The sequence below is a fragment of the Kwoniella bestiolae genome, chromosome 7, assembly GCF_000512585.2.
Source record: "Kwoniella bestiolae CBS 10118 chromosome 7, complete sequence".
Taxonomy (NCBI): Eukaryota; Fungi; Basidiomycota; class Tremellomycetes; order Tremellales; family Cryptococcaceae; genus Kwoniella; species Kwoniella bestiolae.
This window is the reverse complement of record NC_089247.1, coordinates 264,183-291,668: the sequence shown is the minus strand read 5'-3', so window position 1 is coordinate 291,668 and position 27,486 is coordinate 264,183. Positions and strand designations below refer to the sequence as shown.

Genomic DNA, 27,486 nt, shown 5'->3' with positions numbered 1-27,486 from the left:
GATTGCACCCATCTCATCTTGTAATGATGCTTCTTGTGCTGATGACTACTATCTCACTGCTCATTGCCATCAATTGACAATTGTCAATGGACATCTCATGCTCGTACCTGCATCCTGCATAACCCTAATCCATCCCTCCACTTAATCAGGCTCAATTGGCGAAAATCCCTTACGATGAAAGGAGAGGATGATCCTCGAAAGCATAATGAACATCCTGAATTACTGCCGAATCTCATCCATGCCATTCATTCTCATACAGCTCAAGCTGCCCAGGAGAATTTATATCATGACCATGCATGCATTAGCAGTCACGGCGGGAAGGTAGAAGGTTTTCGATTGGGTTAATTGTAGATACCACCAAGCTACTACTTACTATGCTCGACGCGTCGCGTGGTGTGGCGCCGATGACCGAGCAACCCATACATACTGAGATGTTTTTCGATAAGCTCTTTGTTTCTTGGCTTATGGTCGTCGTAAGCTAGCATTACTTTTATTCTTATTTACTTATCTCTCCTCGATCGATCGTCAACTCGATGATTTGGATGTTGTAGCAAGCATGGAAAGACGATTGTGCAATAAGTGATGTTATGTTATGCGGTATGATAACTTTGTTGGTACTGTATTCGTATGAAACGCCACAGTGGGATGTGTTATGATTATTTACCCTGAGGATCATTGTATAAGTGTATGACTGTATGCACGTACCCCAATAACATCCATCCACATCTTCATCATCAATACCCATTCCATTCCATATTACTCTCATATCTCAACTGCATTCACTCACCCCCTACAACAGGGAGCGAAAGCGAAGGACAGACCAAAGTTCACACTTCGCACACCGATCAACCAACGCAACAGAACACGACAAAGACAGAAACACAACACAACAAACGGAAACTATTCACTCATGCTCATACTCGTATAACATTCATCCTAACGACACTTCGACGAATCAACCCTTCTCACATTATATCACATCCGCCATCGCTGCTAGAGAAGTAACGATGCCACCCTCAGGACCTAGATCAAGGCCATCAGCAGCTCAAGCAAGTGGGAGAGGTGCCCCTCCAACCGCTAATCAACGGAACGAGGTGTTCGAGAACATCTTTGGACGACCTGCAGGAGGACATCACTTGGGACCCAACCCTCCTCCTCAATCCCATGCTGCCCCGCCCTCATCAACAGGTACAGGAGGTTATCCATACTCCTCGTACAATGCACCTTCATCTTCATCTACCTACCTGAATCCCGCTCAACCAAGCTATCCTCCCGGTGTTTTATACAATGCTCCTCAACCTCAACCACCACGACAGCATTTCCCCCAACAACATACCTACCAGCCTCAACCTACATCAAATGACGGAGGGATCTACAACAGACCGTCATATGATAGTAATAGTTTGAATGGGAATGGATACGGTAATGGCGGTAGGAAAGTCAGCCAGGGTTACGCTGCGAGTGCATATGGTGTACCGGTGAGTACGGTCAGACCATCTTTCCCCTTCTTCACATACACATATACCACAATACTGATTGGGATTCAACTTGGTGTAGGCTGGTGATCTGCCTGATCGCAGAGCATCATTAGCCCCCTCTACATATTCAACCCAGTCATCTGCATCTTTCTACTCACCCAACCCAGATAGTGTCTCACCCCCACCACCGCGGACCAACAGACTACCTTCTAATCCTACACCCGCTGCCTTCCCTGCTCCTCGAGTACCAAGTGGTACTGGGTCACTGCGTCAACAGCAAGGATTAACGCCCGCCCAAGCGTATCAGGCTTCTCAGAGCCACAGTAACGGAAATGGGGATGGAAATATCGCATCACCCGCATCAGCAGTCTTCCCACACAGATCAACCGCTTCTCCTATACCACCCGTCCCACCTATACCTAATCCCAAAACCGATTCAGTCACGTCCTTCGCATCCACCGCATCATCCGGGTCAAGATTACCTACATCGGCATCCACAACATCATTCCATAAACCTACTCCGACCTCTTCACACTCTCGTTCTCCCCCTCCGAGAGGGTTAGGTCCCACGATAGATGAGAATGATAGGAGTGGTAGTTCCACACCGGATTATATAGGTCAGGCATTGGGTAAATTAGCATTTGAGACGTCTCCTCAGAAAGGTTTACTGGACGATTTTGGATTCTCGTCAAGTGCTGGGAGCCATTCGAAACAGGATTATTTCGGTGCGTATCCACTCACTATTCCTGCCAATCATCAGTTGCAGGTAAGGAATGGACTGACGAGACGGATCATGCTTTTACAGCTCAACCCACCTCGCAAGCCCCTCCTATACCGCCCAAAGCTGAACAACGTCAGGGATCTTTCTCCAGTACTTCCCGGGCGTCGATGCATCAGAGGATGGCTTCGGATTCTAGTATCGCAAGTAGTGTGTATACTACCACTGGACCGAGAACATATATGGCGTAAGCTTGCTTGATCCTCTCCATTCTTGCAAAGCATAGCTAACACAGATCCCTATAGTCCATTATCTCAAATTGAACCCACATCTGCTGCTCAAGAATCATTCAGTTCGCCTACCACTCCTACTGGATCAGAATCGGGATTCGCTGCTCATGCGGTAAGAAGATTATCAGGAAGGAAATCCATGGAATCGACCGTATCGTTACCCCTCCCAGCTACTGACTCACCATTACCTCCTGGAGCGGCACCCTCGGCTACCGGATTCGACGGTCGAGCAACTTCCTTCTCAGGCTCATCAACCACTAGAAAGGATGTAGTAAAGTCCATGAGATCAGAATCGATAGGACATGGTTCGCAGAGAAGATCCAACCCGGTCGGTGCACCACCTTCATCATTCGCTTTCCCCACTCCTCTCTCATCTCAACGGTCATTATCCGGTACCTTGACTCGAAGCACCTCTACAGCCAGAGCAGCGATCCTCCAATCTATGCCTCCTATCTATCCCGCCTTGTTATCTCAAGTCGCAGAAGCGTTCAAAAAGCTTTTGACCTTATCGGAACTAGTCAAAGATGGAATAACGTATAAAGACGCTTTCGACGGGAGGACCGCCGTGGGGATTATAGCGGATATCATCAAAACTCCAGATAGGAACCTGGCACTGTTACTTGGACGTGCTCTGGATGCTCAGAAATTCTTCCATGATGTGACGTATGACCACAGATTACGAGATAATCCACACGAGGTCTATCAGTTCAAAGAGAGGTTAACGGCCGCCCCGTTCATGTCTACTCCCAATGGGGGTACTGCTACCGCTCAGGATAGTCCGATATCTGAGCATGCCGGATTGGGGAGGACCCCTTCGGTGGGAAGTACCAACAATTTTAGAGGTATGACCAGACCTCCTATAGGTGGACAGGGCAACTCCGACTCAGGTTCAATGAATACCACTACCTCGGAGGGTGGACATATCTCTTCGTCAAACCATCATTCGACCTCCACACCAGCTACGTCAACTACGACCTTGGCTTCTCCCAAATCGCATTGGGATGGTCCGCATACCCCTCACGCGGAGGTGAAGAGCGGTGAGAAGGACGAGGGTGATACGGAGGATGATCTGCCTGTTGGAGTCTTCACGCTTTTGACGGACTGTTATTCCCCTACGTGTTCTAGGGAGAGGCTGTGTTATAGTATCAATTGTCCTAGGAGGTTGGAACAGATGAAGAGGCTGAATATGAAGCCTGAGCCGGGGTTGTCCAGGAAATTGAGTCAGGAGAGTATCGTGGATGTCAAGGTGGGTTGGAGCCTTGAGACATTGCCTCAATCTTGGTTATAATTGTCACATTTTGGTAGCGATGCTGATGTTTTTCTATCTTGGGTCTGGATCGATAGGAAACCGGCACATTATGGATTCACTCGGTATCTCAGGAGATTCTGGATAGTGTGGATGATACGGAGAAGAAAAGGCAGGAAGCTATCAATGAAGTTATCTATACTGAGAGGGATTTCGTCAGGGATCTGGAGTACTTGAAAGAGGTGTGTACAACAGTCCACTATATCAGTCTGCTATATCAGGCTATTTGGTTCGCCTACATAAAAGCAAAAGGATTGTCTCTAAGAGAGCAGGAGCTGATGAAATGTATCCGAACTCAAAGTCATGGGTCAAACCCCTCCGCACATCAGAGGTTATCGACCCAAAACGGCGCGACGATTTCGTCCGTCAAGTATTCTGGAACGTCCATGATGTCCTATCCGTCAATATCATCCTAGCTGAGAAACTCACCAAACGACAGAAGAAAGAACCTGTAGTATCAGGTATTGGAGACCTATTCTTGGAGCGGGTACCCCTGTTTGAGCCATTCGTAGTATATGGTTCTCACCAGTTATTCGGGAAATACGAATTCGAAAAAGAAAAAGGCTCGAACCCCCTATTCCAAAAATTCGTGGATGAGACGGAACGTAAGCCTGAATCCCGTAAATTGGAACTAAACGGATATCTCACAAAACCCACCACAAGACTTGGTCGATACCCCCTCCTCCTTGAGGCTGTCCTAAAATACACGCCGGACGATCACCCCGATAAGAAGATACTGCCAGAGGTGATCAAGTTGATTAGGGGTTTTTTGACAAAGGTTAATATTGAGAGTGGGAAATCGGAGAATATATTTGAGTTGGCGCAGATTGAACAGAGCTTGGTTTTTAGGCCGGGGGAACATATTGTGAGTTTTGAGGTATCTTGGGATCTAAGTAGGGTTGTAAGGAGAGGGGAAGGGGATACCTGTAGATGGGCGGACGAGGGGGGGGGAAGAATCGGCTCGGTGCTTTGACCGCTACGATGGATCAAATAGTGAGGATAACGGGAAAGGGGTGTAGCTGGTTTGGTCATAGCGATGATTGGACTAGCATATCATGCTTGGAAGTTAACTTACTCTGCCTCATCTACTACAGGACCTTCGACTCCGAGACAAATCGCGTGAACTGGTGCATAAAGGACCGCTCAAACGACGAGGCGGTAATAGAGAAGAAATTGCAGATCTCACTGGGTTCCTGTTCGATCATGCTTTCTTGCTTGTTAAACCGAAATGGGTGCAGAAGAGCGAACAGTACAAAGTGTATCGCAGAGTGAGTGTCTTGTTCATCATGATGCCAGGGGAAATATTGTGTTACCAACCAAGCTGATTGGTGATGTATAGCCGATCCCTCTCGAACTGCTCGTCCTAGTCACACCAGACGATTCATACAATTCATCCAAACTATCAGCCTCCCGAGCAGCCAACAAGCTCATGCCCCGTCAATCCAACACCTCTTCAAACTCCACCTCCAACTCCAAAGCTGTCCTTGCCAACCCTCCCAAACCAGAATCGAAACATGGTTTCTCTTTGACCGTCATTCACTTGGGAAAGAAGGGATACTCTATGCAACTTTGGGTTGACACTTATATGTCAAGGAAGAAATGGTTGGAATCGATTGATAAGCAGCAGGCTACACTGAGGGAGAGGAGTTGCGTGTTTGTTAGTGAGACAATTACGGAGGGGGGACCGTCGTTTACGGGTGGTGGGTTGAGGAAGGTTAATTGTGTTAGTCCGTATGGTAAGTGACTTTCAATCCTTTACTCATCCCTCCTCTCTCTTTCACGATGATGTATCATTTGCTATGCCAAAAATCGAAAGGTATTTTACTGAACCTAAGATATATATTTATAGATATGGGCCACCGGATGATCTACGGTACAGACGACGGCGTGTACTTCTCCAATCTCCGAGACGACAAGCTCCGCGACCCAGTCAAAGTAATAAACCTCCTAGACGTAACCCAAGTAGACGTCATCGAGGAATTCCAACTCCTCATCGTCCTACACGAACGATGCGTCACTACCTTCCCTCTAGATTGCCTCGACCCGAACGACGCCAATGCCGCTTTGAAACGGGGTAAAAGGATATCGAGCCATACGAGCTTTATCAAATCGGGTATTTGTCTTGGGAAAACGTTGATAGCTATTGTGAAGTCTTCGACTTTGTCGTCGACTATCAAAGTTATGGAGCCTATCGATCAGGCGTTGAGGAATAAGAAGGCGCCCGGGGGGTTTATGAAGAGGTTGAATGGACGGGATGAGGCGCTGAAGTTGTTCAAGGTGGGTTTGGGGCTCTTGCTTTGCCTCTACTCAGCTTATACGTACACTTTTATTGCTCTTCCCTTGTCTCACTATATATCAATATACTCTGATTTATGATGATTCCATGGCTGATTTTCCCGTGTCTGATAGGAATTCTACATCCCCACTGAATCTTCCTCCGTGCATTTCCTCAAGACCAAACTCTGCGTGGGGTGTACGAAAGGATTCGAGATTGTTGATCTTGAGACGCTGGACATGCAAGGACTACTCGATCCCTCGGACGCAAGTTTGGATTTCGTGTTGAAACGGGATAATGTTAGGCCTATTGCCATTTATAGGATTGAGGAGGATTTCTTGCTTTGTTATGATGGTGAGTGTTTCGACTCTTTAGCTGAAATGGGTTGAGGTGGAGGATTTCAATTGTGTGTGAAATGAGAGCGGAATGTTAGGGTTTGATATTCAAGAGTGATAACTGGCGGTATCATAGAATCAGGACCGGAGGAGTGTTTGTCGTTGGTAACTAAGCTGACATTCGGCTCCCGCAGAATTCGCCTTCTACGTTAATAAGAACGGCTGGAGATCCCGACCTAAATGGGCTATCGTATGGGAAGGTTTACCCACTGCTTTTGGTTAGTCAATGCCCCTTTTGTGACCCCATACGATAGCTGACACAGATGTTGGCGCATAGCCCTCCAATACCCCTACGTAATAGCGTTCGAACCGACCTTTATAGAAGTACACCACGTCGAGACAGGCCACCTCGTCCAAATAATCCCAGGATCTAACATCCAATGTCTATTCGCCGACACTCCACCCTCCAGAGTCAATGCGCCTGTACCTGTTCAACCGAATCGTCAATTGATGTACCCCCCCGGACCTGGTGGAGGATACGGTAGACCCCCACCACAAGCTCAAGCGGGTTATCCCCAACAAGGGTATTTCCCCCCTCAACAACAACAACAGGGATATATGCAGGCTGGTCGACCTCGTCCGCCCGCTGGCCCCGGACCTGGGCCGTACGGTATGCCCCCTCCTCCGTCGCATGCTATGATGGTTTCGAGATTTGCACGACAACAGGTTATCTTCACTAGCGATGATTCCCATGTACAGTTCTTGAAGTTCCCTTCGCCCCAGCAAAGTGGAGGGGGACAGAGAGGAGGGACAGGTGTGCCGCCTGTTCCGGGGAAGGCTCATAGTATTAGGGGATCTCATTAGTGGATGAGTTGCGTGAACTACTTTTTGAGGGATAGTATGAGGTCGACTTGAGATTTTGAAGGAAGCGGTTTAGCTAGGTCGTTCTTGGGACTCCTTCAATGTTGAGATTTTTTGATAGTTTGACTTTTTCGACTTTTCTTTATCTTGTTACTCGTAGCTGTATTACTATGTAGCATTTTTTTGGTACCATGGGGGACACAGTCGTTGATAGGGATGGAACATTCACGAGTATACGTTCTTATAAAGATGCAAGACGATTGTATGGATGGAGGATGATGATACACGTTCGCTCCATTGTATGCATTTGATATGGGTATATATGGTAGTTATGATTGGTATTTTAGGATAGTAGTACATATATATGGGTAGGATCCTTATAGATGATCACGTTGACCCGTGAGCTGTTATTCTATGCGACGTAGTCGGCTTCTACGACAACAGATCTTTTATAGACTTCTTCTGCCCTATCAGCCTCGTCCCTCTCTCTTCCCTGGACAGCCCATTAAGGCCTATGGAAGGTAACATCTGTTTGAGGGTGCGGTTGAAATGTGATAAATTGGATTTCAACTTGTTCTGAGTCATGTCACAACGTATCAGCTCCATTCTCCATTCCATTATGTTGCATAATATGTTATACACTTCACACTTGATGATAGCTTATGCACACTTGATACTCAGACTGGGAAAGAGAATAACTCACCAGATCATATTCCCCTCTCAGTCTCTCAATATCCGCTCGAAGGAAATCCAACGTCTCTCTACGTGTGTATGGGTCAGGTAACGCTACATATGTCCCATATCAAATTGTCTTATCAGCTATTTCTCGTTCTGACGTCCGAGTGAAAGTAAAGAGCGAGAGAGATAGACTCACGCCTCGTAGCTCGCACGGCTGAGCGGTAGGCTTGTATCAACTCTGCTCGAACTATGAACTGTACATCATGCAGAGTATGAGCTTGACAGCCGAAGAGAGAGAGAAGTGTATGACTCACATGCTGTAGGGATGGTCCTTTGCCTTTTACCTTGAGCATCTTCTTACCTCTCCGTGTATGTCTTTGTGCATGCATATCGCAGATAAGTCGTATATGAATGTTATGTGAAAGAAGTGAAAAGTAAATAAACCGCTTCAGGTGGAGGTGAATTGCGAATGATCGGAATGATGACCGATAACAGTTGTTTATCTATCTTCGTCATCTCATGCATACCATATCACGAGTATACCGCCTTATGGAAGATCTCACACGAGACGATACAACATAACTCTCACCTCGAAAGGAGATATGTAAGAAAGATGGAAATGGATACTGTGAATCACATCGAACTGGTGTGTCTGCCTCTCTCTCTCTCTATCCACCTACCATCCTGCTCTTCTCTGGTCATGCTGATTCTTGGGGTATAGACAATTCATCCATCTCAAGTACGACCGACACTACGAGCACTACTATACGCTATATTCTTTCATAGGAATTTGGATGCGTGTGAACCTGAGGATTTCGAGTTGTTGGATTCGCACATTGTAGGTTCCGCTCATTCTCAAGTTAGCTTGAGTTAGAGAGCACCTGTGATGGCAGAGGTCATTCACACTCATGGTTCGTACGGTCATAGGCGATATCACCAAACTCAACTATCGAGAGAGAAGTGAACACCCGGATCGAAGAGTTTGCGAGAGAGTATCTGGAAGAGGGGCGGAAGACCTTTGGAGAGATTGCTGTGGTGTTTTTGCAGAAGAAACCTAAGAAAGGGTGGTTTGCTATTACCGAGGTGTGCTTTTTCCCAACTATCAGCAAGTTACCATTGCAACAACGCTGATATTCTTATCGTGGGGATAGGAACTGATTCCATGGGAAGAGCATCTCATCACACTGCATTTCGATAGATCCTCCACATCCAATAATCCCTTACACACCGCTCTGATTCAGATATTGACGTTTTGCGCGGAGAAGAAAGGGAATGTACCACCCTTGGTTGGTAGTTCTGTGAGTCCATTCTTCATCTGTACTACACCTTCACCTCGGGTATCTTATCTGACGTGTACGTTGTGGGTGGTATAGGAAAACAGCAATACCTCGCATCAGGTAAATCCGAGCACTTGCTCTCCTCCTATGTTTCATACAGATTATAGGAATCTAACAGACAATCTCATGTAGATACTAATATCCCCACCATCACCCACCGAGCTATTTTCCCCTTCCCCACCCACATACCCTGCTCGACTCACCTCTCCCCCACCGCAACCTCTGACAAATACCACCCCAGCCACAGCCACAGCAAGAGATATCACCTCTGCCCTCCCCTCTGGCGGAGATGCGATCATAGGAAGTACCCGAAGAGGTGTATCGCCTGCAACGGGTTTCGGGTATCTAGAACAGGCTAAAGATGGACTGAGAGCTGTGGGCGCCGGTGTAGGGTGGGGTGGGAGAGCTATTGGAGGTGCATTCGGTAGAGGGGGTGGATAAAGGGGTTCGTTCATCACGTCCACTCCCCGCCTTGTATTTCGGGGTTATACTTCATCCCGCTTCTTTGGGTCTTGTCTGACACTGTCATTGTATATAAGTAATTGTAAAACCCGCTGTACCGTTGTATCATTCATTATCCTCTATGCATATACTACTAACACCATCTACCGATACTGTAGGCGGGGTGATCATCATCACGATCATAATCAATGCCACGTCATGATGGTTTGTTTGTATTACCCCGCCAGAGGCAGGCGGGGCGGGGAACAACACTCTACTCTACGCGTCCGAAAGATGATGTTCAACTGGACAGTTATTTCATCTCAGTTCCCCGACTACGACTTGTATCTCTCATTCCTTCTTGAATCATCTTTCATCTTTCATCTTTCATCTTTCATCTTTCCTTCTTCTTCTCTTCTACATCCCTCAAAAGGCCATAGTATCGGAACCTCTGCCACCAACAGCGATACCATACAAAGCCTAAAGACGTTTCTGCGAGAAGTTGGACGGCTACCCAATTTCAATCTTAGCTTAGACATTCTGTAGACAAGCAAGATAGGGAGGAAAGAAGAAAGAGAGATACAACATGAGGGTCAACAAACCCTGTTGGATAGAACATTCAGGTCAGCTTCCGTACTCCGTCTCGTTATATACATATACAGACCAGCTGATTCATAGCATATACGCGGTCATCAACAGTGGCCGAGCAGAAGGGTAGATGTCCCATATATAGTATCTCTGTTCATCCCGATGGGACTAGGATAGCTACAGGAGGGTTGGGTTAGTTTCCACCGTCCCGACTTCCCTTCCTCCCTCTCTGCTTGGCTACAGTTCTCTCTACATTCCTCTGACGTATTTGGTTTCGCTGATTCCTCGTACCTCCCGCAACCAGATAACAAAGTGAAAATATGGTCAACCCTCCCCATCCTGGATGAGGAAGCGGAAAAGGACGAGGCAAATCATAAGTTGCTATGTACCATGGCTGCTCATACTGGTAAGCTAACTATCTTCATTGCTTGCAAGTAGAAAACATCGCTTATACCAGCACAACCTATTTGCAGGCCCGGTCCTTACTGTTCGCTGGGCTCATCATGGACGATTCCTTGCGACCGGCTCGGACGATCAGGTAATTATGATATGGGGTATAGATCCGTAAGTCACCCAGCTCACGGACTCGTCATCAACAAGAAGCCGAGCTGACCCCTTTTGTATGTTTATGCAGTGAAGGCGCAGGTAGATTATGGGGTTCCGAGGAAGTCAATCATGAGAATTGGAAAGCCCTTACTAGATTGGTAGGACATGTAGCAGGTGAGCTATTGTTTTAGACTTCAACACTAAGAAAATAGCTGACGGAGAATCGAATAGACGTTGTGGACTTAGCATGGTCCAGGGATGATTCGATGTTAGCCTCCGTAGGGTTGGATAGCAAAGTTTGGATATGGGATGGTGCTACTTTTGGTGAGCTATCCATTGCAGTGTCGATTTGACGGTAGCTAACAGATGTCTTAGAACGTTTGAGGAAACTTGATCTACATCAAGGTTTCGTAAAAGGAGTATGTTGGGATCCCGTGGGCAACTTCTTAGCTACTCAAGTGAGTGCCTTTCATACCATCATACCAGAGTGTGATGTACACACATACTGATGGTGCAACGCTTAGTCCGACGACAAAACTGTAAAGATCTGGAATACAGAAGATTGGTCTCTCACTCATACAGTGTCTGAACCTTTCAAAACATCTCCCCAAAGTACTTTCTTCCGAAGATTGAGGTAAGCAATTTTGTGTGGTCATCCAGGTAGATCAAGTATAGTGCTAACGTTCCCCGCTAGTTGGTCACCTGATGGAGCTTTTATTGCTGCTTCGAATGCTATGAATGGTCCGGTATTCGTCGCTGCTGTTATCGATCGAGAAGGATGGAATTCAGAGATTTCGTTTGTAGGACATGAGAACACCATTCAAGTAGCTGTGAGTTACATCTCGTTCCTTTCCTAGCATGAACGCTGCTGACCTCGTCCATCATGGTAGGCGTTCAACCCACGACTGTTCTTCCGAAAAGAAGATAAACCCGGCCGACCTACTGCTTCGTGTATGTTGGCGTTAGGTGCCAATGACTTCAGTATTTCCATTTGGAGAAACACTTTACATAAGCCACTGGTGGTATTGAAGGATGTGTTTGAACGAGATTTACTCGACATGTGTTGGTGAGTTTGACTACTTTCCCCTCATTTCAATTAATTAGAGCTGACATCATGTCTAATGTTACAGGTCAAATGACGGATACAACTTATATGGCTGTTCAGCAGATGGGTCCATCTGTGCCGTTTCCTTCGCCCCTGCTGAGTTCCCCGAGCTTGGTCAACCAGAACAAACGGAGAAGGTTTTAGACGAATACGATTACAAGCCTAAGCGCCAGCCAGCTCGAGGTGCATCAACACAGCCCTTATCAGTATCGAACTCTTTCGGGCCTTCAGCTGCAACTTCGAGCGTTGTCAACGTCCTTCAACCGAGAAAGAAAGGTCAAGGCTCGAACCGACGAGTCGATTTGCAGAACCCTGCTTCGAGCTCACGATCACTTCAACCACCTTCCAGAGACCCCTTTTCGGGTCCTATACAAGAATTTGGCGGATCATCAGGACACCAAGCTTCGACTGCGAAGATGTTCGAGGATGCCCATAATGCTTTTTCCAGCGGTAGTGGGCAAGCAAATGGCGGATCACCACGAGCAGGATTGAAGAGAAAAGCTGTCATATCGAGCGAAGAAGAAAGCAGAGCTGTTAGAGGAAGGTTGATGCCCACCACTCCCGCCAGTGCTACTCCAGTCGAGGTCCTTCGAACACCTCGCGTAGCTCTTCAAGCTGGTCCTTCGACTGCTGGTCGCACCTTGCCTATTCCTCAGGTCCAATCAATCGTGCGAGCTACTCTTTCTCAGGAGGAAGGTTCCGGCTATCTGGAAGCGCACAATTCGTCTTCTGCTGATGGGGTGAATAAGATTACGTTTGTCAAAGACGGTCAAGATCAATGGGTCGATTATCTTCCTTCGGCCGTATTGGCTCTGGCGGTCACCTCGAAAGTATGTGCCGCTGCTATGGAGGATGGAGGTGTGGTGATCTACTCTTCTTCTGGACGACAGTGAGTCATTGTGAATTGAAACCTTTTGCGGTAACGTTCTGACATGACTTTGCAGATTGGCCAACCTTCAACTCGGCTCTCTCTGCCATGATTTACAAGGCAATGGAGATAAGCTGTTGATCATCACATCGGACTGTCGAGTCAGAGTCATGTAAGCTTTCCTCTCAGTAACGAACAGAAGACAGTAGCTAACCACTACCCCGGACGACATAGCGATACTCGATATAGCCAGACAGTCTTCCCTCCTACCACCTTATCTTATCTCCTTGACGCGCCTTCAACTTCCTCTCCGCCAATCGAGATTAAGGAATGTACACTCCGACCCAATGGTATACCTATAATCATCACCTCCCTCCCAGCAGCATACGCATACGACCCATCTGTATCCGAATGGACCATCATATCATCGGTACATCACGTTCAATCTAGTCCACTATTCTCATCAACCACCAAAGGCGTAGTAGGCGAGATAGAGAGGACAGTCGGATCATTGTGGAAGGGCAAAAAGAGGGATGAAAGTGGAGAATGGTGGACCGAGGCTATGACTATGGGTCATTATGAGACTCGTATCAAGGCTTGTGTGTTACTTGATTCGGGGGATGAGTATCAGGAGAACATCATTCAGTATATCAAGTATCTGGGTAATGAGGGGTTCGTACAGCGTGCTGAGGAGGTGATTAAGGATCTGATCGGACCTATCTATAGGTAGGTCATTGTCCACTCTTCTATTATTCTCCTCGTGGTCGCTCTTTCCCATAACATTCCTGTTAATTATCGTTCCATATCCTATCTGATTACTTGGATGTGAGCTGACCTGGCGATGGCTTCTACAGGACAAGTAACACAGTAGAATGGGATGACAAGGTAGTGGGACTGAACAAACGGGACGTGGCGCAGATGTTGCTGGAGTATCTGGCTAAGACCAAGATCGGGGGGGAGTTGGCGAGGGAGTATACGGTGTTGTTGGGGAGATTGAACGGGGACGGGTGGTAAAGTCAGTTGGGAAGCGAGTGGTTATCAGTTTGTAGTTGAGATGAGTCATTTGGGGAGATCTCGACGAAGTTGTATGTATATATCATCGCATTTCCAGGCTGTTGCTTCTTCTACGGCATTGCCCATTCGGGATTCGTTTTGAGCTAGCATCTTGATTAAATCTCGCCTCGGGTTCGATAGACCTTTTCTAGTGGACATGTTTTGCGGTATGCAGACCGGATATCACGGACGATCGAGGGTGATGAGGGTGATGATCATGATGATGATGATACAGTGGGTCCCTGGGGCCTCCTTTGTCTTTTTGAACTATGCTTCTGTCTTTTGATGTGTTTGTGGCCACGATATAAGGAAAGCCAGAGCAGATCCAGCGGCACGAGCAGGATGCTTCTTGAGGTAATATCCTTTCAGAACTGCTCTTGAGCGTACTTGCCTTCATCAGCAAGACATCCCACTTTAAGCTCATGAAATAGGACGTCATAACCTGATTGAAGAGCAACACCACCAAGACTCCATCTCCGACGCATTTTGCCTCAGTGTGTATGGCTGATCCTTGAAGGCATCATTGCCGAACGATGCTAGGTGATACGCGATATCGACCTTAAAGCAACGGACTCTTTGAGCGAGGTCTTCAACGAGGTAGGGGAGTTCTGAGCGTTTCACAATACCGAATCCTTTGAAAGCTAAAGGTCGACTTCAGAAGCACAAGACAAGACCCCTTCTTCCAACAAAAAAGGTTGAGTAGAAGCCCAGCTTGAGAAAGGGTACTGTTGCGAAGCGGTGTAATAGACACCAAAAAGCCTAGACTCGAGAGATACTGATCATATAGAGACTGTCAGAAATGACCATATAAAACATAAATCTCAGAAGACTGTGAGTCGCAGTCGCGTTAAACGTCCTCAAATACAAGAAGTGATAAACATGAGTTCTAAATCTGCCTCCAAGGGTCGCCGGAAATCATATGCCGAGGTAGGTCACGTGTGGCCAATCACCTACTTTCTTTGGTGTAAGATGCTAGAAGTGCTGCTGAGACAGTGCAAACAAGTAAGATGAACTGTAATGCAGTTGTACTGACTACACGATGTCTTTACAGCTTCCGGAGGATCAGAAGATTAGACGTAAGTGATGCAGCCACAGGTATACGCCTTATGACCATGGGCGATGCGTCTTATGACAGATGAGCTGATCCATTTCCCCCTCCCAGGAAGGGCAGCCAGTAAAACAGTCAGGGAAGCTGAAAAAAAAACATATCCAGGATTTGGAAACCTCCATCGCCACCCTAACTCGCGTGGAAAACGAACTGGAACTCGAGAATAGAAGTTTGAGAGCACAAATTGAGAAAAGCGGATCGTCCACCTCGGAGGGTCAGCTGGATGACCCCGAGATTAAAGTTTGTGAAACTGACGAACAAACCCAGGAGACTGCAGATCGACAACGTATGACCAACGATGTAGATTCGATGACCGACGCTGAGTTTTGGGACGAGGTCAACAAACAGGTACAAACTTTACCGTCCACCTCTTCAAGGGATTGACCTTGCTGCTCAATCGTTGCAGTCACATATCTGGTTCAGGGGGACGGTAATAGTGGAGGGATGATTCAATAGTATGATCTGAGAAACTTCATAGACCAGTGGGCATGGGATGACACTTGAATCACAAATATGCATCATGCGTCATGAGTTCGTGGCCTATGATTCTGGATGCACATGAAAGCCCTCAATTTGTGAGCGACTTGCGTGTTTATAGGGGTTGCTGCGCTTCTTGCCAGGCAGTTTGTGCTGTTATTGTGTAATACCGTAGAGATTGCATGAAGGAATATAAAGTATGGTGATAAACGATTATAAAATCTAGATAAGATATCTGAAACCCCTTCTCATGTCCAAAGCCTCATCACCTTTCTCGATGTGCTCAAGCTTGTTGCCCTTGTCGACGACATCGGCTCTCGTCTCCCAAGCTTGTTCACCAGCTTCGAGCTTCTTGTTAAGACCAACAAGGATGGTTCGGAACACGAAGCAGAGGATGATGGCCACACCGAACATGGCAGTGACGATACCGTAAGCTTTTCTGTAACCGTTGGAATCAAGTTTCCAGACGTATGATCCGGCGATGTTACCAAGTTGGGAGAAGGCGTTGACCATGGCAATGGCGACTGCTCGCTTGGCGGGTGGACGAGGGAAAGAAGATGAGATCCAAGAGTAGAACACGATGAATCCGGCGTAAGAAGATGCTTGGAGGAAGAGAGCGATGTATCGAGCAGCGGTGTTGTGGGTGGCCATGCAGATGATGAAACCGATCAGACCGAAACACATGGGAATGACGATGTGCCAGAACTTCTCTTGGGTTCTGTCGGCGTGCCAGGCGTTGATCATTGAGACGATTGTGGAGAAGACCCAAGGAGGGGAAGACATCAACAATGTAGGGATGTAGCTAAATCCGAGAGTACCAGTGAGGGAAGGGAAGAAAGCGTTGAAGGAAAGACCGACGACGTAAGCGGTAAGAGCGAACATCATGACGTAGATCTTGACGTCCTTGACGGCCATGAGTAAACCGGAGAAAGCACCCTCTTCAGCGGAGTCTTGATCGGCTTCACCAACATCTTCCAAGAGACGGAGTTGAGCGACTTCAAGTTCTTCTTCGGTGAACCCCTTGGTGTTGGTGGGAAGATCGGGAAGGATGAAGAAAGCGGCGATGGCGATGAACATGGTAGCGGCACCTTCAATCCAGAACATCCATCTATGTAAGACGAGCGAATCAGCTGATGCCATCAAGGAACGTTGGCAACATGAAGTCAGGACTCACCTCCAGGCAGCATGTCCCAAGACACCTTCCATGTTTGACAAGACACCGGCAGCGATAAGAGCCGCGAAGGCGTTGGAGATCAAGTTACCACCGAAAAGAATGGCGTTCCTCAAGGTGAGTTCTCGTCGAGTGTACCATTTAGACAAAATGAGAAGAGCACCAGGAAGGAAAGCAGCTTCGACGAACCCAAGAGTGAATCTGATGGCGAGCATACCTCCGAAAGAGGTGACGACACCAGAGCAGGTGGAGATAGCACCCCAGATCAACATCTGTGAAGACAAGCAGATCAGCACATGAAGTTTCGCTTGCAAAGTTCATGATGCCAAGTGGCACTCACAGCGATACCGATGTACCATGATGGTCGACTGATCTTGTTGATAATCATATTCGAAGGGATTTGCATAAGGATATAACCGACATAGAGGATAGAAAGACAGGTAGAGTATTGGGTGGCGTTGAGGTTGAGATCTCTGGTGAGACCTTTCGCTTTGGCCGAAGCGATGTTGTTTCGATCAAGGTAGTCTACAAATGGACGATGATCTTAGCGGATAATCTCTTAGTAGTGACGACGAACCACTCACTCATGATGTAGATAAGCACGAAGAGGGAACATCGCATGTCCAACTTTCTGACCAACTTCTTCTCGATGGCGAGTCGTCGAGCGTCCTTCTCACCTTGGAAAGCCTCGCCATTATCGGCGGGCTTGATGATGGAGTCGTGACTCTGAGCTCGTTCAGGTTTGATTTCCTCCATATTGACAAAATTGATAGTGTAAGTATGGAATGTGAATGATTGGATGAGGGGGAAGAGGGGGAAGTCATCTTTTCTTCTTGGCCCCGTTGTTTATATCTCTTTCTCACACGCCTCCGTTTTTTTGTCTGGGACCCAATCGAGGACTTTTTCCTCTTTTCTCCAGAGAAATTCCGGTTGTCCCACCCGAAGTAATCCGAGACGACGAGGCGAGACCCTTTGACCCACATTGTGAGACCCCACCACCTCCATACCTCCATTGGGTAGCCCGCCATCCCCCACCGCGTTCCACAACAAGCGAAAGTTAATTTCGAATTTCTTGGACGCCCTGAAAAGGACAACACACAATAAAACAGGAACAGCCCTGAACCGCCGGTACGAGTCTTTCCGCAAGATTGATCGAGTTCTATACTGGGCATCTTGCCACAGACACCGGCGGTAACGTTACGATTCCGAGAAACTTTGTGGTTCCTGAGTAAGGGTTTGCGGTATGATCGGACCGGACTCGCTTATTGTTTGGGGGCACGAGCAGAGATCGCCCCGCGGAGTTCGCGGGTCACCAACTGTTGCAGTCGTTACGTTTGTTTCTGGCGTTCGCGCGAGCATTTGAAGTGCTTTGGGACGAATTGCTTTGTATGCATGATGGAAGATGACCGGAACCGCGTAGGAGACATGTTCTGCAATCGAATTCTCGGGATTGATCTTACCTGGAATTGTGCCTGAGGTGAATTAAAGCCAGACTCGATACTGCAGCCGGCGCATCTTTGGCTGGTGCTGGAATGTCTCACGTCATCGAGGTATATCTATACTTCCTGCAAGACCTGTCTGTACAATTGCACAAGAGTAGACAAGGCAGAGCGATCTTCAAAGGTTGTTACGGGGCAACGTGGGATCTGGCATGTTTGACGCAGGCTGGGATGTGAATGGGTCTGCAATTAGGGGAAATGGCAATGTGCAAGACACCAGGCATATCACAGTATGACATTTTTACTTTGGAATCTACACAGTCTGGAAGGGACGAATTAACTCTAAAACGCATCGCCGATCCAGTCTACACAATCTCACGTTGGCGTGGCGCCTCAGTACACTTGCTCCTTCCGCAGTAATACTGCTTCGTCTTGAAACACATGACCGAACCTGGTTCGCCTCCTTTCCACCCACCTGTACCCCCCGGCCCCTTCTTGTGACATTCCGCACAGTGTCTGTATGACTCCAGCCCCCACATCGCCATCCGACCACGCTTCTGGAGTCGGACCAGATGTAGGAAAAAGATGAGAAGGCATGCGACGATAACTCCTCCGACAATGTACCCTATCACGGTTGTAGCTTCTCAGTCAGTACCATGCCGATATACCCCTTCGCAAGATACGGATGACTCACACACGTAGATACGGGCGAATTTATTGAAGGAGTCTTGTTCCTCCGTTTGGGTGGCTTGTTGTGACATGATGTGCGTTTGGTATGCTCAGCGATGTTATTAACGATTTATTCGTGTCTGGTTTTGGAAGATGATTGTCTTCTATCAGGTAGATGTATGTACACGGATCGGTTCGGTATAAGTGGGTACTGAATCGAAAAACGCTTTGGCTCACAAGAAGAGATTCGCTGCGCGATATTGACCTGTCAACCTCACCTATATACATATCAAGCATCTGGTCTCACCACCTCGTTTACCTCAGCAGGGTTTCCTCCAAAGGTGACCTCCTTTGTAATAACTCGTAGGCAACGGCGTTTCCGATGAGAAGAACGTTTCCTAGTTATCCGAAGAAAGGAATGGGGCTGTTTCAAGACTTTGGAACATCCTCACACTGGCATTCTGACACCACTCTTGAACTGCTTCAACACTTTCACGCGTAAAAGGGAACCTGTGACACTTCATGCATCAATCCATGTTGAGGGTTTGGTGATCAACATAAAGAAGCTACGTGAACGAATCACAGCCAGCTGGTACTGCGGCCATGAGAGCGAATAGAAAGTGGACGTCGCATCTGCGTTATTGAGCTGATACCGGTAACTACTGCTATGTACTGTTCAGTCCCTCTCCCTCCGTGCCCTGTCTTTCACCCTCCTCCTCTCCCGCTCCTCCTCCTCCTCCTCATCACTCGAATCATAATCTTCCGTCTCAGACTCATACTCCACCTCGCTGTCTTCCTTCCTCCTGAGGGGAGGCGGTCTGCTCTTGCGCTTATCAACCATCACGCTCTTCCGTACTACCCTTCTGTCCTCCTCTTCTTCATAATCGTCTTCAGAAGAATCACTATCCTCCACCACTCGTCTCTTCACAACTACTTTCTTCCTCTCCTTCTCCTTCTCCTTCTCTTTCCCATCCTTAGCCTTGACTTTTTTGCTCCCCTTCCCCTCCTCCCCATCCTTCAATTCCTTATCCAACATCTTCTGTTCCCTCTTCTCCTGGCATTCCTTACATACCCATCCTTTACCCTTCTGACCCTCCTCGTCATTTTTGAAGTAATCTTCGTCCTCTTTCTTATCCTTGGCGATCCCCTTCTTACAGTCCGTGCACCGTTTCTGGTTGAATGGGGGGTATGAGAGTCGGTGGGTCGTACCTGCCCATAGGAAGTATGAGAGGATGAGAACTCCTACCACGGCAAGACCGACTACGTGGTTTCAAGTTGGAAAGTCAGCTCGTGCCTGACTTCCCTAAATCGTGTAGAGTGAGTAAGGTGTTGTACTTCACTTACTGTAGATCTCCTTGGAGTATTTGTTCATGAAAGACGCGTCATCCCCTGCTGCTGGATCAGAAGTGTCGGACGTAGAGGGTTCTTGTCTGGGGAGTCGGAGGTAAGGAGCCATTTTTATAGTATTTGTGGTGGTGCGTTCGGGTGTTTACCGTAAAGGCTGTGATTGGCTCAAGAGTGATCTGCTGTAGCACGAAAGGAGAGAGTGGTTAAAGTACTCGTACACTTTTGACTGGTTTCGTTTCTTTTGGAATTTCGATCATACGTTATTATATTTTGGTTATTCTTGGTTATTATACGTGTTCTTACCGCTCTTTTAGGAGTATTCAAGGATGTTGGGGGATCTGATTTGTAAGATGATAAAAACGTAGCTACTTATCGCTTATGTATCTCAACGCGTTGTACTATCTCGTGCACTGTGATCTGACTGTGGCAAAGGAAGTAAACGTTACAAGATCCAACATGAAAGGGAGTCACAGGGTATGGTCAACACAAAGGTCGCATCAACGCTGTTACTCGTCAGAGACCTTGTGAGACCATTATAAGAAGTACCTCTGACATCACACAAGTGCAATCTGATGTATATTGATGCGATCGCCGAGGTGGGGTCGCCTGCAGACTGCAAGAACAGCGACTGCCACCCAAAGGAGAGGGAGGAAGATTGCCACCTTCCGTCGGGTCTGGACATTAGTTCTTGAAGGTTCGCGGTCGGACGCGTTTCGATGGAAATCAAATCTCATTGTACTATATATATACAAATTCAACCAACGTACAAGTCATTATTCTCTATTGACATTACCGAAACAATCAGAACAAGATGAGGTAAGCTCCTCTCCTCTCTCAATACATACTCAGCAAGCCCATGCTGACCATCCACTCCTACCAGCGCACCACCTTCTCCAACCCTATCTGATTCCGAGCTCCTCGATTCCCTCGACGAAGCGGGATTCGACTTGGCTTCCGACAGAGAAAGACGTATAGAAGCGTTGCAGAGGGAGATCAAGCAGGTCAGGGATTTGAAAGAGAGCGATAATGGACGGGTGATCACGTTTAATGATGAGAAGTCGTTGATTGAGAGGATGTCGTGAGTTGCTATGATTTTGGTGTGTTATGATACGGCGGTGTATACGATCGTTACTGTTGACGGAAAGATGAGGGGCCATATACCTCAATACAATGTCATATGACGCTTTTAAAGTATGCTATAATAGGTGTATAGCTGATTTCCCCGTCCCTCCGACACAGCAAAGAACGTTACTGTCTATTACATTTCTTCCACAACGACTTTTCAAGATGTAAGATAATGGACCAGAAATTATCGGTGAGTATATCCCTATACGCTATATACCATCTCATCTTCCAGAGTATGCGCATATAAGATGATGGATTGCTGATCCAGCTGCATCGTCCGAGCAGGACCTCGCCCCCTCCCACCCACACACATTATTCCTCCGAGCGTCAGTATCCGACGTTCCATTCCTTGTCACAAAGATGGCAGTGCAGGTCCTACCATGTGTAATATGTTTTGTAGATGGACGAGCGGTGGATAGGTGAGTGATTTCATGTCTCATGCCACCTCTCTCACGCTATCATCCATTGGGTGAAGCGAATGAGTCAGCTAACTATGATCCGGATTACTGCAGGTTGATAGGATTCGAGGAATTGGGAGATTCAGATCATTTTACGTCCAAGGTGCTGGAATTCAGGTTGAAGCAGTCCGGTGAGTTCATCTCAGCAAATCCCTTCACACCTCTCTTGTATCTGATCAAAACATGGGTTAATCTGTATCGTTTGGCTATAGGCGTCTTACCCTCAGATCTGAGTCTGGCATCCAACTTATCTTCCACCCTCGTACCTACACGGAAAGACGAGGATGATCAGTCGGACGACGAGGATAGGCGCAGAGGTGGGAGGTCGAGGAAGGGGAAAGTGGGAATTAGGAATGGGCTGTTCAATGGAGGGGATGATGATGATTATTAGGTGGAAGGGGATTCTTCTAGCGGGTCTTAGTGTGAACAGTAGACATTTGTATATTACTCATATATCCAGCATCACCAACACCGTCTTATTGCATATCAATCATATCTCCGCTCTCAGACCAGATATGCAAGTACATCCACCCAAAGTATACAACAATGACATCTCTCAATGGAGTACAAATCTGAACTATCTAGTACCTAATCATCCTCCTCGTCCTCGCTTCCACTTCCACCACCAATTTCAATCCCACCATCATCATCTTGCTCTTCATCCACAATCCCTTTCGCCTCCCTCTTGGCTTTATTCCTAGCTTCCATCTTAGCCAGAATCTTATCGGCAGTGTTGAATATACCTGACGTGGGTGCACCACAGGCGTAACATTTCGGTGATTTTATGAATCTTTTGGTAGCGCAACTACAGGTAGATGAGTGGTCAGCACATGTACACAGATATAACTCAAACAAGAAAGAAGGGTGGGCCTAAACAAAGGCAGGAGATCCATCCCTCCATGAGGGATATGGGAATGAAAAGATCGAGCGTTGAGATAGGTCCAAATCAGAAAGTTACTCACTCCATGCAGAAATAATGCCCACACTTCGTAACCACCGGATTCCTAAACGGCAATCTACATATCAAACACGCAAAGGGAACTTCCTCCTCCTCATCTTCCTCCTCTATAGCAGCCTGCTGCCCCTCAGGTAGGTTATCCATCTGCCACCCCGCCAGATAATCCCCACGATCATGCAAGAATTTGCACGAGTCGCCGTATCCGCAGAATCCCGTCTCTTTGTAATCCTTACATACGTCTGGTTGATAATCCATTAATGTGATTGTTCGGACATGACTCGTAGCTTTGATTGGGCCTGTCTTCATTTTGGCATTGAGCGTTTCACGGGTTTTATTGATTGTAGGTAAGTAGTTTGAGGAACCTCGGTAGAGACCGTCGTCTATGTCGAGATCACCGTCCTGCATATCATGATGAGTCAGCTACATTCCCTTTGAACAACCAAACACAATTAGTGTATCTGAGGATGAATCGGTACTCACCTCATTCAATTTCAACTTCTTCTCTTTGAGGATCTCCCCCCCGTCCTGCTCCAAATCCCAATCATTTGCCCTGGTTGCCAACTCGTCCGCCCTCCTTGTCAAGCCCTCATCAGCCCTATAATCTAGATCATCCAATCCACCATCAACAACCTCTTCGTTCACATCGCGTCGTCGCTTTGTGCCCTGTACTAGGGGGTTGGCGATGTTCCTCTTTTCTGGACGGACGACCGATGTCGATGAAGAAGGGACGTCAGATTCTGCAGGAGGGGATGCGGATCGTTTACGGGATTGGACGGGGCGGCGGGAGGGGCCTTTTTTGAATTGCACGAGGGGGGTTGCCATGGTGTGCGATGGGCGTAGATGTAGCTATGGATGGAAAGATGGGGTCGTACTGTGAGCTGACCAGTGTTCCCGCAATATGACTTGGTGATGGCGGTGTTAGATAATGAAGCAAGATGAATAGAGATGGAGATAGGTAGATTGTTGATAAATCCAACTTTTATCTTTGTACTCGTATGGTGGCAATTCAGCTCATGCACATCATCTAGCTTTCCCACGATTGCTGACTAAGCAACCGCCTTCAACCCAACAGGTAAATCACGTAAAACCACTTCGCACATCTCCAGCGATATCTCTCGTTCTCACTCCCCATTTCTCCCTCTTCCCAAAAAACACAAATAAGCTATGTGAAGGATGATCCTCAACCCACTCCTCTGCACATTCCTATCCCTCTCCATCGCACTTCAAACCAAACCCACAATGGCAGACCCCAACCTACCCGGCGCACCCCTGTTCGCCCCAGATGGGAAAAGCAGTAAATACATCCCTCACGAACAGGTCCTCGGGGTATTATCTTCAACCGCACCTGTCCGAACGGCAGAGGGACAAGATGCGTTCTATACCAAGGATGGGTGGTATCTTCTTTTGGAGACGCCGGAGAATACCGATAGGATTCTTAAGATGGGGGAGAAGTATGAGCCGATAAGACTTGAGCCGGGTCAGGGGAATCGATAGAACACTGTTCTAAACCCCATCCATGGTCGAGGAGTCTCATATTTGGCTTATTCGATCCGACTGGTGAAGCTGTCATACTGTTATCAGGTGAATTGCCCACACGACCCTAGTACTCTTGCCGGATGAGCAGGTCCTGACGAGAGTGGAGATCCTAGGTATTCATGCCATGAGGTCCGGGATATCGATTCCTCTTACAGATTATATATAAATACATTTTGTTTATGACTCGACCCGTCGATTAGCAGTCAAACTCGCCGTCGTTGCTTAGTTAAGTATACATTTCGGTGTAGATAGACAGGAGAAAGGCAGTATCCAGGTCTATACGCTTCAATGGCAGAGTAGTTACGCTCATACTTCACCCCCCTTTACTTGCTGCTTCATGTTGTTCACTTTGTGCTCGATAGTCTGGATCCTGTGGACCTTGTATGTCATGCGTTCTTTCAGACATGCATTGATGTATCACTTATCATTCATAAATACAAACTCCCGGAAGTGCCACACCGATATAACGCCTATATCTCCGTGATCTAGATGGTGCCAGCTGAAATTACCGTAACAGGCAATTCTTTGGTTTGGTGGCGTATGCAGTCCCACTGTATAGCGCACAAGTCAGCTAATCAGCTTTTTCAACGTCGACCTCGCCACTACTCATGATGACAACAAACATCGCATTCCACCTTCTTCCCTCATCTTCTGTCATTCCACAACACCCACACCACCACTCGCTCTCTGCTTGCAAATCCATCCGGTGAGTGCAGAGTTCTGTTCTATAGCATGTTTCGGGGTGATTTGATGCATCGCCACACCTGCGGACTTTCGGAGGTTGATCTATACCATCCCAGCTCATAAACGAGTTTATCAACACCTCTTCAACCACCACATCATCATTTCCCGCTATTCCCGACCATAGGGTTCTGCAAACAATTGTAGCTTTTGTACCGCCTCAGACCATGAATCAACTATTCCCGAGTGCTTCATCGTTATCTCTTTTGTTTACATTTCTGCCTCTTTCTCTTATCATCTGTAACGCCGAGCTATCATCAATCAACCATCATCATCAACATCACTGACTCTCATCCATAGCCTCCACTTGATCGGTCCAGATAAACAAACCACCCATTCATCACCACCCATCACCACCCGATAACACACGATGGATGATCAGTCACTCCAGACAGCACAGCAACAAGCAGACAACGATGCGTTGGCATCTGCTGTAGCAGCTGCGTCTGCCCATCTCGGTTCATTGGACGGTGTATCAATGGGTGACGAGCATCAACATCACTTCCATCATCATGCATTACAACAACCTGATTTCTCACATATCAAAGAGGATCATCATTCCAATGATGGATTGTCGCATATCCACCATGGTGATCCCTCGAACGAGTTGAACGTGGATGTCAACGTGCATGGGTTGGAGATACCCGTACAGGTGGATGATGGGTCGCATATGCATCATCATCATGATCAACATATGGGAGGGATGGAAGGTGAACCGGAATTGGATCTGGGATTGGGGAGTATAGGTACACCCAATGAATTTGATCCAAAGTACAACGATGAGAGCGACTTTGATAATGCTAGAGCTGGGAGTTTTGGTAGACCGCCGAGCATAAGGAAGGGTGAGTGTAGCTACTTTCGTATACCGTAGGATCCTATGCTCATACTTAAGTGGGATTATAGCTTGTGATCTGTGTCACGCTGCCAAACAAGTGAGCCTCGCCTCTCCCACACTGCTATCCAGTACTACATCGCGCTTCATTACACTCTTTGGACTGTGCTCGCATATGCTGATATTTCCCCTAGAAATGCTCCGGTGACAGACCATCATGTACTCGATGTGCAGCAGGAGGATGGAACTGTATTTACGCCCCGCGACAACGTCGACGCACAGTACCCAAAGATCAGAAGATGGCACAACAACATCTCGATCCAATGCAGCAGCACGGTATGAGCCACGGTGCACCAAGTCACGGAGGGAAGAAGAGGAAATTAGGTGCGAGGGAGAGTCTGAGTACGTTCGGATCAGAAGCGATGGATATGAAGATGGCTATGGGGATGGCTATGGATATGGGCTTGACTGGGGAGGAAGAGGGAGAGGAGATGCAGACTATGTCGGATGATCAGATGGTGAGCTAGCTTATAACGACTACTGCTGTAGCTCATATCCCTCTTAGCTTGAATCCGTCGCAATCGATGGATACCTTGCGGATCTTCCCCTTGCAACATTCGTACACAATCTTCCCTTCACCGCTCCTCCTCCCCCTGAACCTCAAGTACACTATAACAACGACGATTTCCCCTCCGCCGGAGATAACCCCTTCCCCAACACGGATATGGACCAACATACCACTTCAGCCCTTCGAGATGCTATCTTCTCTCTGAACGAGAATAACGGTGGTGGACATGGCGACGGAGCAGTGGAAGGTGATCATGGTGGAGATGGACAGGGAGAAGGACACGAGATGGACCCTCATCTTGCGTTATTGAACTTGACGCAAATGCAAGATGATACGGATAATACCAACAACGATCCAACGGGATTACAAATACCCGACTACTCCACGCCAGTTCACTCAGGATGCAATCATCGACAACTCGTCCCTCACATCTTATCTCTTCTCACACAGCACACCCTCGACCCTAAACCCGGTACCAACACTCCTCTGACACTTGGGGTATTCGCCCCATTAGCAAGATCACTACGACTATTCCATTCCCTGAATGTCTGTCCTAGTTGTTCGACATCCCCTCAACAGACATTACCCCAATTAGCCCTCTTATCACGAACGACGACGATCCTCACCTTCCCTTATCCACCTATCATCTCTTCTTCCGTTGGGTCTTCCGCCCAAATTACCATCCACGGTGCGAGGTTATCCGGAACGGGTCTATCGGAAGCTATAGAACAGCATATCGTAGGTGTGGTTTGGGACTCATGGAGAGCAAGTATGCGAGAGATCTTTGCGGTGTTGGACAAAAAGGCTCAGGATGTCATTACTGCGTCTTCCACCCAGAATAATCAGCAGCAGAATAGTAACAATGGGAATGGAAATGCCGAGAATGGAGTGAATGGACAGTCTAATGGGAATGGGGGAAGTGCGAATGGGAATGGAACTCCTCAACCCTCTACGCCTTCTCCTCCTCAACCTGTTGCTAGTAGTTTGGAGAAACAGAGGGCGGGACTGATATTCCAGGCGGTGTCGAGGTTGAGCAATGCTATGGTTGAGGTGGAGGCGTAGGTCAGGTTTAGGCTCGAGATTTGTCGGTTATCGGTTAGGATTAAGAAGAAGGGAGGACTTTGTATGGGACGTAGGCTATGATTAGCATAGGGATCTGATGAAGGGATATGGGAGAG

At 47.5% G+C, this 27,486-nt stretch overlaps 12 protein-coding genes across 12 annotated transcripts; 7 read left to right on the top strand and 5 right to left on the bottom strand.

The window, feature by feature from the left end:
* Positions 1–1,007: 1,007 nt before the first annotated feature.
* I302_108036 (uncharacterized protein) lies at positions 1,008–7,266 on the top strand (the record flags this gene model as incomplete). Its single annotated transcript, XM_019194191.1, has 12 exons — positions 1,008–1,478; positions 1,558–2,203; positions 2,284–2,443; positions 2,502–3,732; positions 3,831–3,974; positions 4,094–4,657; positions 4,887–5,060; positions 5,132–5,528; positions 5,642–6,069; positions 6,202–6,421; positions 6,597–6,680; positions 6,740–7,266. 12 exons carry the CDS (start codon positions 1,008–1,010, stop codon positions 7,264–7,266), a joined length of 5,046 nt encoding a protein of 1,681 aa, XP_019044314.1.
* A 429-nt stretch (positions 7,267–7,695) lies between these two features.
* Positions 7,696–8,294, bottom strand: I302_108035 (uncharacterized protein; the record flags this gene model as incomplete). The annotated part of the gene is made up of 4 exons (XM_019194192.1): positions 7,696–7,839; positions 7,967–8,049; positions 8,138–8,195; positions 8,256–8,294. 4 exons carry the CDS (start codon positions 8,292–8,294, stop codon positions 7,696–7,698), a joined length of 324 nt encoding a protein of 107 aa, XP_019044315.1.
* A 260-nt stretch (positions 8,295–8,554) lies between these two features.
* I302_108034 (uncharacterized protein) lies at positions 8,555–9,719 on the top strand (the record flags this gene model as incomplete). The annotated part of the gene is made up of 6 exons (XM_065870587.1): positions 8,555–8,587; positions 8,663–8,779; positions 8,869–9,024; positions 9,093–9,239; positions 9,315–9,338; positions 9,411–9,719. The coding sequence occupies 6 exons, from the start codon at positions 8,555–8,557 to the stop codon at positions 9,717–9,719; spliced, it is 786 nt and encodes a 261-aa protein (XP_065726659.1).
* A 586-nt stretch (positions 9,720–10,305) lies between these two features.
* Positions 10,306–13,840, top strand: I302_108033 (uncharacterized protein; the record flags this gene model as incomplete). Its single annotated transcript, XM_065870586.1, has 14 exons — positions 10,306–10,342; positions 10,419–10,499; positions 10,612–10,713; positions 10,781–10,871; positions 10,942–11,027; positions 11,085–11,177; positions 11,229–11,311; positions 11,378–11,487; positions 11,548–11,683; positions 11,744–11,919; positions 11,984–12,847; positions 12,903–12,998; positions 13,061–13,552; positions 13,681–13,840. The coding sequence occupies 14 exons, from the start codon at positions 10,306–10,308 to the stop codon at positions 13,838–13,840; spliced, it is 2,607 nt and encodes an 868-aa protein (XP_065726658.1).
* Positions 13,841–14,798: 958 nt separating this feature from the next.
* Positions 14,799–15,371, top strand: I302_108032 (uncharacterized protein; the record flags this gene model as incomplete). Its single annotated transcript, XM_019194195.1, has 3 exons — positions 14,799–14,806; positions 14,931–14,955; positions 15,042–15,371. The coding sequence occupies 3 exons, from the start codon at positions 14,799–14,801 to the stop codon at positions 15,369–15,371; spliced, it is 363 nt and encodes a 120-aa protein (XP_019044318.1).
* A 315-nt stretch (positions 15,372–15,686) lies between these two features.
* Positions 15,687–17,391, bottom strand: I302_108031 (uncharacterized protein; the record flags this gene model as incomplete). The annotated part of the gene is made up of 4 exons (XM_019194196.1): positions 15,687–16,572; positions 16,639–16,907; positions 16,976–17,160; positions 17,220–17,391. The coding sequence occupies 4 exons, from the start codon at positions 17,389–17,391 to the stop codon at positions 15,687–15,689; spliced, it is 1,512 nt and encodes a 503-aa protein (XP_019044319.1).
* An 861-nt stretch (positions 17,392–18,252) lies between these two features.
* I302_108030 (uncharacterized protein) lies at positions 18,253–18,835 on the bottom strand (the record flags this gene model as incomplete). Its single annotated transcript, XM_019194197.1, has 3 exons — positions 18,253–18,317; positions 18,454–18,699; positions 18,769–18,835. The coding sequence occupies 3 exons, from the start codon at positions 18,833–18,835 to the stop codon at positions 18,253–18,255; spliced, it is 378 nt and encodes a 125-aa protein (XP_019044320.1).
* A 584-nt stretch (positions 18,836–19,419) lies between these two features.
* Positions 19,420–20,199, bottom strand: I302_108029 (uncharacterized protein; the record flags this gene model as incomplete). Its single annotated transcript, XM_019194198.1, has 2 exons — positions 19,420–20,003; positions 20,088–20,199. The coding sequence occupies 2 exons, from the start codon at positions 20,197–20,199 to the stop codon at positions 19,420–19,422; spliced, it is 696 nt and encodes a 231-aa protein (XP_019044321.1).
* Positions 20,200–20,901: 702 nt separating this feature from the next.
* I302_108028 (uncharacterized protein) lies at positions 20,902–22,064 on the top strand (the record flags this gene model as incomplete). The annotated part of the gene is made up of 6 exons (XM_019194199.1): positions 20,902–20,906; positions 20,971–21,168; positions 21,330–21,405; positions 21,501–21,634; positions 21,728–21,804; positions 21,886–22,064. 6 exons carry the CDS (start codon positions 20,902–20,904, stop codon positions 22,062–22,064), a joined length of 669 nt encoding a protein of 222 aa, XP_019044322.1.
* Positions 22,065–22,261: 197 nt separating this feature from the next.
* Positions 22,262–23,453, bottom strand: I302_108027 (uncharacterized protein; the record flags this gene model as incomplete). Its single annotated transcript, XM_019194200.1, has 3 exons — positions 22,262–22,478; positions 22,636–23,030; positions 23,112–23,453. The coding sequence occupies 3 exons, from the start codon at positions 23,451–23,453 to the stop codon at positions 22,262–22,264; spliced, it is 954 nt and encodes a 317-aa protein (XP_019044323.1).
* A 417-nt stretch (positions 23,454–23,870) lies between these two features.
* Positions 23,871–24,125, top strand: I302_108026 (uncharacterized protein; the record flags this gene model as incomplete). The annotated part of the gene is made up of 1 exon (XM_019194201.1): positions 23,871–24,125. The coding sequence occupies one exon, from the start codon at positions 23,871–23,873 to the stop codon at positions 24,123–24,125; it is 255 nt and encodes an 84-aa protein (XP_019044324.1).
* Positions 24,126–25,278: 1,153 nt separating this feature from the next.
* On the top strand, positions 25,279–27,370 carry I302_108025 (uncharacterized protein; the record flags this gene model as incomplete). The annotated part of the gene is made up of 4 exons (XM_019194202.1): positions 25,279–25,750; positions 25,812–25,840; positions 25,935–26,258; positions 26,306–27,370. The coding sequence occupies 4 exons, from the start codon at positions 25,279–25,281 to the stop codon at positions 27,368–27,370; spliced, it is 1,890 nt and encodes a 629-aa protein (XP_019044325.1).
* Between the last annotated feature and the right edge of the window lie 116 nt (positions 27,371–27,486).